Source organism: Echinops telfairi, unplaced genomic scaffold (assembly GCF_000313985.2).
Source record: "Echinops telfairi isolate 266 unplaced genomic scaffold, ASM31398v2 ScPeMD7_7468;HRSCAF=8506_1, whole genome shotgun sequence".
NCBI lineage: Eukaryota > Metazoa > Chordata > Mammalia > Afrosoricida > Tenrecidae > Echinops > Echinops telfairi.
The window spans coordinates 1897409-1908501 of record NW_022111370.1 but is presented as its reverse complement, the minus strand read 5'-3'; the positions used below and the strand labels follow the sequence as shown (position 1 = coordinate 1908501).

At 40.7% G+C, this 11093-nt stretch overlaps 1 protein-coding gene across 1 annotated transcript in view; it reads right to left on the bottom strand.

Moving 5' to 3' along the window:
• Window positions 1-2894: 2894 nt before the first annotated feature.
• Window positions 2895-11093, bottom strand: part of KCNIP4 (potassium voltage-gated channel interacting protein 4) — a 53961-nt gene continuing 45762 nt past the window's right edge. The window contains exons 3-5 of the mRNA XM_045284384.1: window positions 6109-6216; window positions 3599-3703; window positions 2895-2972 (exon numbers count right to left, since the gene is read on the bottom strand). Of these exons, the coding sequence (XP_045140319.1) occupies window positions 2895-2972; window positions 3599-3703; window positions 6109-6216 (291 nt within the window). The remainder of the gene's footprint in view (window positions 2973-3598; window positions 3704-6108; window positions 6217-11093) is intronic.

The following is an 11093-nucleotide window of genomic DNA, read 5'->3' as shown; positions in this document are numbered from 1 at the left end:
CTCCGTGGCTGTTTGCATATGTAAACACGCTCCCCTTTCTGCATGTAGATAACTACCAAGAGTCTGTGTCACAATCTGTGGGGTTGACCAGGCTTTATTTAAGCATTTACACAGGCTCTGATTATAATAGTGCAGTGTTTCTCAAATCATAATTCCCGAATGGAGTCTAGGAAGGGATAGGGGAGTAAGTCAAGATGAGTGCATGCCAATTTTGGCCTTCCAAGGTGATCAAAGACCATCAACTACAGAGTCCTTTCTCAGTGGAGGAGGAGACTGAGTGTCTGTGTGTGAGCTTTGAGCCACTTCATGAGGACTGCAGGTTGGGTGGCGGAAGGAAAGATGGTAGTATTGGCAGAGAGAACATGTTTGCTGTCATCACGTGTTCATTGTGTCTCAGTTAAACAGCCAACTTTATGGAGTTTAGGTTGCTGATGATGTTATATGTGGGGAGTTTCAAAATGGATGGTTTCTCCAGGCCAGAGAAAGGCTGTGGGGAGCAGCCAACAATTTTTCCACTGTTGGGAGTATTTCTTAGAAAGGAGTTGCAGTCGTATGTAAATGCATGACACATAGTGAAGGATTTATAGTAGTGTTAAATGGGGGCAAACTAATAACGGTATCCACTACTAGAAACCAAATAATTACAGCATTTAGCATGCAAATGACACCAAATTCAGTTTTCAAGTAGACCACCACATTGAAATGGGAATTGAGAAGCAAGCAGGTATCAGGAAAGCTGAGGAATCCAAGAATGTCTTGGTGTCATGATTACATTAACAACTATTTACATGTGACTCTACCCAATGTCAAGTCAAATAATGATCAGGGTTAAACACCAGGGATTGGTGGTGGTAGGAGCAATCCAGTCTGTTCCAACCCGTACTGACTGTGCACAACACACAACACTGCCCAGCCCCGAGCCATCCTCTTAATTGTTCAGATGGCTGAGACCATTGTTGCAGCCACTGTGTCAATCCACTGGTTGAGGGCTTTCTTCTTTTTCCCTGCCCCTCCACTTCACCCGAAACTGCTCTCTCCTGACAACACATCCAAAACTATGTGAGATAAAGTCTCACCATCCTCGCCTCTAAGCATCATTCTGGCCTTACTTCCAAAACAGATTGGTTTGTCCTTTGAATAGTCCGTGGTACTTTCAGTATTCTCCAGTGCCACCATTCAAATGCTCCATTTCTTCCTTGGGCTCCCACTAGATGATCGACAAATCACCTGAATTTTTCTTCTACAAGAATTCACTATAGGTATGGGATTCAGGCAAAAATCATTTCTTGTCCACATAAATGAAATAACATATTTCTTTGAGGAAACAGATACAATCATGGAATTCTAATTCTACAGAGGTAGAAATAATATACGCAGCATACTAGATCTCTGAACAATTCCTACATCACGTGTGTTTTAGCTACAATGGATGAGTGCTGGCTAAAGGATTTGGAAAAGTAAAAGTACATGTTTAACTTTTATATCTTCAATAATTCATACACTGGCACTCTGAATGTTGAGTGACTCAATCTATGAATTACTATTAGTTTTTAGAGAAATACACTTCTTATTGGGGGCTAGTGACCCATGTACAACAGAACAAAGCATGCCGGATCCTGCAGCGTCTTCACAGTTATGTTTGAGCCCATTGTTGTAGTCAGTGTCAATCCATTTTGTTGAGGGTTTTCTTCTTCTTTGCTGCCTCTCTACCAAACACAATGTCTTTTTCCAGGATTGGTCTCTCCTAATAACTTACCCAAAGTACATGAGATGAAGTCTCTCCATCCTTGCTTCTAAGGAGCATTCTGGCCATACTTCCGAGACAGATCTATTTGATCTTTTGATAGTCCATGATACTCTTTGGCAGCATCATGATTCAAATGCATCAGTTCTCCTGTCTTCCTTATTCAATATCCAACCTTCACATGCATATGAGGCGATTGAAGTTACCATTGCTTGGCTTAGACACACCCTTGTCTCCAAAGTGAAATCCTTGCTTTTCAACACTTCAGAGAGGTCTTATGCAGCAGATTTATTTATCCAATGCCGTGTGTTATTTATCTCTTGACTGCTGTCTCTATGAGTTTTGGTTGTGAACCCAAGCAAGGCAAAACTTCGACAACTGCAACCTTTTCTCCATTAAGAATGATGGATTTGGGGAAGAAACAGCAGGCTTTGCTGTGAAAAAACAGTAAGCCTACACATATGACTTATTTTGGGTGATACCACTCTGAGCACTGAAGGTCAGTTCTTACCTGTTAGCTGACAAGCCACCACCTATCTGTGTGTCAGTCTGTCTGTCTGTGGTGGCTTGTATGTTGCTCTCATGCTAGAAGCTATGCCACAGATATTTCAAATACCAACAGGGTCACTGTGATGGCCCATTTCAGCAGAGCTTTCCGGCGGAATAGATTAGGAAGAAAAGCCTAATTTGCTTCTTTCTGTAAGTTACCCAATGAAAACCTTATGCATCACAATGAAATCTTGTCCAAGAGAGTGCTGGAAGATGAGTCCTTTAGGTTGAAAGTTCCTTCAAATGCAATGGACAGATGTTCTTGTGTATACCAAATGTCATGAAGACAGCTCACGACTGGGCAGCGTTTCATTGTGTTGTACACACAAAGAGTTAATTTACGGCAACAAACAGCAGCTCACCATGTGGAGTATAAAAATACTCGGAATCATAGTGACCCTGTAGGACAGAGCAGAACTGCTGTTGGACTTTTCAAGGCCGTCCATCTTGAAGGGGGGTAGACAGCCTCATCTTTCTCCCATGGAGTGGCTGTTGGGTTCAACTGCTGACTTGCGGTTAGCAGCCCAACCTATGGCCCACTAGAGCACCAGGGCTCCTGATACTCAATACAGCTGTTATGAAAATGGAAGGAATAATCCTGTTACTCATCACTTACTTTTTGGCAGCTTTCGATAAACTCATCGATGGTAACGACCCCATCTTTATTTTTGTCCATTTTCTGTTGCGGAAGAAAAAAAAAAGAATCATATTCAGACTGAGACGATGACAGGTTCACACCTGAAACTGATGAACAGAAGCTGATGGAAAGAAAGCGTGACTGTTTTGTTTCTGGGGGAGGACCTGCTTCTTCGCAAATATGAGATGTTCCCGGGGAATGATGATAGCAGATGGCTTCTTTCAGGAGTTCTCCTGTGCCCGAGGTATATATACTCTGGCCCCCAGTTGTGAATGCTCACGAATTGGCTAAAACTGTCAAAGCATTGTTTTGTTTTTGGTGTTCTATCTGCAAAGTGGAACTAGTGGGGATCCATAAATTCAGTGGGTTCTTGTGGGACTTTAATATTAATAGAAATAAGGAATATGCAAACCCATGAATCTTGCTAGCCAGTGTTCAGTGCAATAGTGAGTGCTCAATACTTGCTGTGCCATTTGGCTAACTAAGGTTTGGGGCAAAACCGTAATGATTGCATTAACATGGAAACTATTTTCTTTTTTGACCTTTATACTTTAAAAAGTTATTTTTTTTCCTTTTTTGCATTCTTCTGGATAAGGTTAGGATTGAGCAAATACCCAGAAGGTTTGCTCTCGATATTCCTCCCACCTGATTTCTGTCTCCATCCCCACCTGGAAGAAAGTCTCCACGTGCTGTCGGGGAGCGTCTTCTTTGAGGACAGGGTATGTGCATTTGCCCATCATGTCGTAGATTGCTTTCATGATATCGAGCATCTCCTGGAACAGGAAAGGCACCCACGTGATGCTTTAGGAAACGCACTGTGGGAAGCGTTGGAAGGGCTTTCCCACCCCCAACTCAATTTCCATGTCTCAATGTCCTTTGCTTCTGTGCGTGCCAGAGTAAAAGCCTGCAGCATCATGAATGAAACGCAGCAGAATTCGAAATAGAAGAACCGACTTTAGTCTTGGCTGCCAAACAAGTGTGTCCCCATTGTCTCACCTAATCAGGTAACGAGTCAACCAAAATCTATTTGCACTGCCCTCGAGTCGATGCTGACTCATAGTGACCTTATGGGATGGGGTAGAACTGCCCCTGAGTGTTTCTGAGACTAGCTGTGTACAGGAGTAGAAAGCCCCGTCTTTCTCCTGAGAAGGAGGGGCTGGTGGCTTCCAACTGCGGACCTTGAGGATTGCACCCCAAGGGGTAACCGTTACACCCCCAGGTAAAGAGTACTCTGGCCTAATTGAATTGTCACATTCCCATTCCTAGAGACTACTCATCATCAGCCTTTGCTTCACGTATCTTATGGATCGATGCCAGCTTCCATTTAATGAGAAGACAATACACTCCACACCATGAGGATTAGACTAGAACAAGTTGAGGATTAAGTCATAAACCTCATTCGGATGTTCACTACTATTTTCCTACTCTGACTTTTAACCAAAGAATACTTCAGAAGAGACTAGTCAAAGTAGTTTAACCCTGAAAACTCCTTGGCGTTTTCATAAATCATTTAATAAAATCTTGTTTTGGCCATTGTTACCCTTCCGAGAGTATAATGAATATTTATCTGATTATGTAGGATATTCAAGTTTATGGTTTCACCTTTTCAATTTTAAAGGTGTTTCCAGCATAGGAATCATCCGAATCAAATTGATAATCCAAAACCAAAAAAGCCAAACTCACTGCCATCAAATCTATTCTAATTTGCATTGACCTTTCGGGACAGAGTAGAACTGTCCCTTTGGGTTTCTGACACTTGAAATCTTAGAGGAACAGGCAGCCTCATCTTTCTCCCTTGGGAACCTTGGTGGGTTTGAACCACTCATGTTGCAGTTAGCTCAATGCATAATCCACTACCCCACCATAGCTACTTTATGGGACTACACAGAGTTCATGGAACAAAGAAATGAAATATAGTGAATTTACCCCACGAACTTTTGAAGCCTACTCCCTCATAGAGGAGCAGTATACCTCTGCAGTTGAGAATATTTCATTTTTAAAATAAATGATAAATGGCTCATAATTTATAAACCATAGGTGAAACATTTTAAGATAAGTTAAGTAGCCAGAAAGTGTGTTAGGCATAGGTGGAATCCATGTCATCATTAGTATATGAGATTGGTAAGTACAGTATTGACATTTAAAGGGGCAGAATGGAATGGAAGAACTATTCCAACACAATATTTTTGAGGCATCTGGGGACTAAACGTTCATCATACACACCAGAGCTATTAAATATTCAGGATATGCTAAATGTAGATATATACTTAATATTCATGAAGGCATCTTTTAGTGACACCCTTTCTGGCCCTATCAGTCCACTGCCCAAGAAATGCAATAAAAGGCATTCATTTATCAAGCTTACTAATGAGCTATAGATGTGGCTAGGCACATTGTCCCTGTCTTCCTGATAGCACAACATTGGCCCAGGGTAGCTTTTGTCGGGGGGTGGGGGGACCTCTTATATCAAAGTCAACTACGGGGAAAACTGATGAAGCAGAGCGAATCACTTAAGAACACTGAGCTCACAGAGTTCATGTAATGTGGCTCTCTGACCACACTTTCACTTACCCTAAGAGTTAATTACCCCATCTCTTCCCTCCTCTTGCTCTGTACATTAAATGGATTTAATAAGCCATGTGATTTGAACATCTTAACTTGGTCTCTGAATCTCCCTCTTCTGGTCCTCCTGGTTAGCCTACTTCTAAGTGTACCGGGAGGCTCTGTAGTTACATTGAGGAGGATTTCCCACATGATGGCAGGCCATTGTGCCACGCCTGTGATTTGCAACAGAGTGTCATTTCTCACTAACCACATTATTTGTGTTTATGTGTGGGAGGGGGGATGCGGCGATGTTTCATGTTAAACATTCTAACATGAGATACTACATTTTCTTCCAATGTGAATCCAGTCAGTCTATTTTCTATTCATGGTGTTAATGCCACTAAGGAACAAGGACGTAATCCTATATGTTACCTATTTGATTAGGAGTGCCACCATGTGTTATTTAGATTCATTCCAGCTTTTTATTGGAACACTTCTTCCCCTACCACCACATAAAATAATTCAGATTTTTTCTGAAAATGAAGTAAAAGAATAGTAGCAATTAAAAAATATTTTAAAGGTATTTAAAAAAAATTGACCCTAAGGCTAGCTGTGTTGGTAAGGTACTTCTTACTTCTTTAGTGATGTAGCCATCTTTATTTATGTCATACAAATTAAATGCCCAGTTGAGTTTTTCTTGTATTGTCCCTCGGAGCAAAATGGAAAGGCCCTTGATGAAGTCCTGCAAAGAAAGAGAAGGCAATTGGATAGGATCTTTCAAACACATACAGTGCACACTCTGACTGGGTAACATTTCAAATGATGGAAGTAACAAGCACAACCCTCTGGGTTTTGACTCCTGTGACATTCACATCCCTTTAGTTAGCATTTATATTTTAGGTCCTCATCTGTCTCAAAGATTCCTTTATAAGCATGAACATAGCGAGACAGGGACAAAACGGAAGATCTTTCACAAGATGGATGGACACAGTGACTGCATCAATGGGCTCAAACATGAAAATAATTGTGAGGATGACACAGGACTGGATCGTGTTCATTCTGTTGCATTATGATTCAACACCTAACAACAGTCTCTATATTCTCATTTCTAATTGAGACCTGGGGCTTTTGTTGTTAACAGTTTTATTGGCATATAATTCAGTATCTCAATTATATTAAGAAGAGTTATACCATCATCACCACAACCAATTGTAGGGTATTTTCTTCTTTCTTGTACTCATTGTTATTAGCTCCTCATTGCCCCACAACTCCCCTTCCCATGCCCCCAAGGAACCATTAATCCAGTTACTGTCTCTAGGTTTTCCTATTCTGGAATTCATATACAGAAACCAACAGGGTGGGAGTTGGGTGGGGCAGGACCTGGAAATTACTAGATCAACACCCAAATAGATGCTTGTGTGCAAATGCTAGTTGCTTTTCCATCTCATGGGTATACAATTCACTGAAAATCTTACATTGTAAGAATTACAACTAGAAAGTATTTCTAATAATAAATATGGACTGGCCGTAGGACAGTGAGAAAGAGATGGCTTCTTAATAGTATAGAGAGTTAGTCTCAGAAAACCATGGGGGCAATTCTACCCTGTCCTATGGGGCCACAATGAGTTGGCATTGGATTGGGGATAATGAGTTTCACTTTGCTTTTTCTTTCCATAAAAAGATGGACCAATCAGAGCCTTTATTTTAAAATGCAGTTATTATTCTTGAGGTGTAGTGGTTTAGAACCATGGACTGGAAAGCCAGGCTGCTGGATTCAAATCTAACTATGGCATCTGAGTGCTTTATGTCTTAAGAAACTTCATCCTTTGGCCTCAATTTTCATACCTCTGAAAGGGAGATAACTATAGGATTGATCTCACACTTTTATTTAGAATTTAGTTTTTAAAATTTTTGAAATCATTTTGTTGAGGGCTTTTACAGCTTTTATAACAATCCATACATCAATTATATCAAGCACATTTATACATATGTTGCCATCATCATTTCCAAAACATTTTCTTTCTACTTCAGCCCTTGGTATCAGCTCCTCTTTTCCCCCTCCCACTTTCGTGAACCCTTGATAATTTAAAAATTATTTTTATTTTCATATTTTACACTTACCGCTGTCTCCCTTCACCCACAATGAATTTAGTTCAGTTGTTTTTAATAGTGCCTGGCAAGGGCACATGCTATGCGTGTTTGGGTTATATAAATGGAGACCTCAGCCAAGCTCATGGTTAGGTTGGTTTGCTTGTGATCCAGAGCGGGCAAACTAACTTGATCAAAAATTGTATTCCTGTCCTCAGAGAAGAAGCTCCATGAGAAGCAGGGCTAACCCCACAGGGTGGTGAGTTCTGAGCTTCCACAGTCAACCATGCTAGGCAGGGAAGAAGGGAAGTCTGCACTTGCCCTTCTGAATGGATTCACTTTCTCTGCATTCCAGAATTTCATGGCCACCGCTGTCTCCATTGCTAGTGATGTTTTTCTTTAGCTTTGCGTACATATTCATCTCACTCAAAATTGCAAACTTGTGGGAGCTGTTTGAGAAATCTGCTGCTCCCATTCTTTGATCCTAGTCATCCACTTTCTTTCCTGAGAAGTAACTGACATTAAAAGTTCTTCTAATTGATTTCAAAGGATTTTTCTGCATATGAGTATCATACTGATACCTATGTAGACTTGGTCAGGCATTGTTCAGATGCCATCTCACAGGCTGATGCACACTTTACATTTTCTCACTTAACGACACATCTTAGGACTCATTTCATTCCTTGTCACAGCTACATCATATGCGTGATTGTACCATTATTCAGAATATTCCAAAGATACATGTATTTGAGGATTCCTAATCCTTCTCATTAAAAATAATGCTAACAAATAACATTATACAATACATATATCATATATATATATCCATATTCATATATACATATGTATGCTGATATATATACTTATATGTATATATACATACAGTATTGTGTTAGTCTGGGTACTTTGGAGAAACAAATCCACAGAAACTCATATGTATAAGAGAAAGTTTTATATAAAGGATAAGTGCACATCAAGGAAACATCCCAACCCAGTGCTGCCCACGCTCACAAGTCCAACATTAACCTGTATGTCTGACACCAATCCACAAAGTCCTCCTCCTCACAAAACAAACGCAATGACGCTGACTGCAAGAGGAAAGCTGAATCAGTGAACTTTCAAGCATCTCAGTGTTGGCAGGGGTCTCCACATGGCTGCTCCAGCACCCAGGGCTGCATCGGGATAGGTCCATGTGGCTTCTCCTCTGGAATGTCTTGCAGGAAGTGAGCCTTGCCAGCTGAGGCAGGGAACAGGCTAAGGCAGCTACACTCTGGTCCGACCATTAGAAAGCAAGAGACCCAAGAACTAGAAAGGTGAGGTTCACATGTGTTTATCGGCCAGGTTGGCACAATAAAATTTAACTATCTCAACTGTATTCAGTTATGTCCACCAATATATTATCTATCAATGTATACCTCTCATTCTCTGTATCCATATATGTACATATCAGTAAGTATATATCAGTAAGACAAATTCCTTGAAGTGGAATGACTAGGCCTATGGAAATGACATGAGGACCATGTCTGAGACCCTCTGGCTACAAAAAGGAGGTTAATCAAACTCTCCATCTGTCCAAGGATGACTCCTTGGCATATATCAGATATGCATCCACCCTCTGATTTCCTTTAGCCTACTCTGACACCACCATGTTTCTTCTCTGTTGGATTGTAAGTCTTTACAAGAGTCGAAGGCATCATCTTTCTCTCATGGGGTGTCTGGTGTTTTTGGAATACTTACCTTGTGGTAAGCAGCCCATTGCACAATCACTACACCATCAGGGCTCCTTTTATTTCCCCTAGTATAAGGATTATCCTATATTCTAGAGGAGAGATTATGGACTTCTAGGCAAGACAGTACAGTTGCTAAGAGATGCATTGTGAGGTCAGTACTCCTGGGTTTGAATTCTGGCTCTGCTACTAGCTTGTTGTGTGAACTTAGCACACTTAACTGCTTTATGACTTAATTTTCTCTATTGTTTAAAAAATGATAATAGTACCTATGAGTACAGAGCCTATTGAAATATTGAGTAATACCTTCTACTGCTAACTGCAAGGCCAGGAGTTTGAATCCACCAATAGATCCTAGGTCCTGGGTAGAAAGATGGGGATGTCTATATCTATAAAGATGTATAATCTTAAAAGCCCTAAGAAGACATCAGAATTGACTTGGTCACTGTGGGTTTAAAAAACCTTTTTTTTTCTAGTATGAATTAGGAGAGAATAGTTTCTAGATAAAGACATCAGATTTGTTAAAGTGGAGAGTCAGCAAAAAAGAGGAAGACATTCAATAAGATGGGTTGACAGTGCTTACAACAATGGGCTCAAACATAACAATGATTGTGAGAATGGTGCAGGATTGGGCAGCAATTGTCTGCTATCGATGGGGTCAAAATGATTTGAAATCTACTCAAAGGCACATAACAAATACAATAGACAGAGCATGAGTATTAAAATGAGGCCTGGGTAAGTGTTTCTGGGTAATTGCTTGGCTGTACGGGTGATGGTTTGAACCCACTAGCTGCTCTGTGGGAAAAAGATGACACTACCTGCTCCCCTAAAGATTTATAGCTTCGTAAACCTTTGATGGAATCAGAGTCCATCAGAGTGAACCCATGTACCACAGAATGAAGCACTTCTCTGTCCTATGCCACCTCACAATGTTATGCTTGAGCCTGTTATCGTAGCCACTGTGATGACATATCTTGTTGAGGGCCTTCCTCTTTTGAGTTGCCACTGCATTTAACAAGCATGATGTCCTTTTCCAGGGATGGTTCTCTCCTGATAACATGTTAAAATATGTGAGAAGAAGTCTCACCATCCTTGTTTCTACGGAGCCATTCTGGCTGCACTTCTTTCAAGACAGATTTGTTTGTTCTTTGGCTGTCCGTGATACTTTCAACATGCTTACCAGCAACATCACTCAATTGCATCATCTCTTCTTTGGTCTTCCTTTCACATGCATATGAGTTGACTGAAAATACCCTGGCTTGGGTCAGGTAACCTTTAGTCCTCACAGTAACCTCCTTGCTTTTAAACACCTTGAAGTGTTCGTGTGCAGCAAATTTACTCAGTACAATGCTTTGTTTGATAATGGACAGCAGGTGTTTTATTTTTTAGTCTCAGGCACACAGAGTGTAAGCATTCAGTTGTTAAGTGAAAGGTTGAAGGCTTGAATCTGCCCAAAAGTGCTTTGGAAGAAAAACCGAGTGATCTATTTCTTAAAGCAACAACAACACCAAAAGCATTGGAACCTTATGAAGCACAGGCCTATTCTGACACACATGGGCTCAGAATGAGTTAGGATGGACTGAACAGCAGCTGGGTATTAGCATGAAATATTATAAAACATCATTTAGTCAGCACAATTCCTGGCTCAAAATGAGTACAAAATAAGATTGTTATTGTTTGGTGGTGATTGTTATTCTATAATTTAGGTAGTTAGTACAGCAATTAGCACCCAGTGTGTGCTTGTTAGAAGAGGAGTGATCTTTCATAGCCTCCTCAACAAAAGAGTCATCTAGTCGTTGCTTGA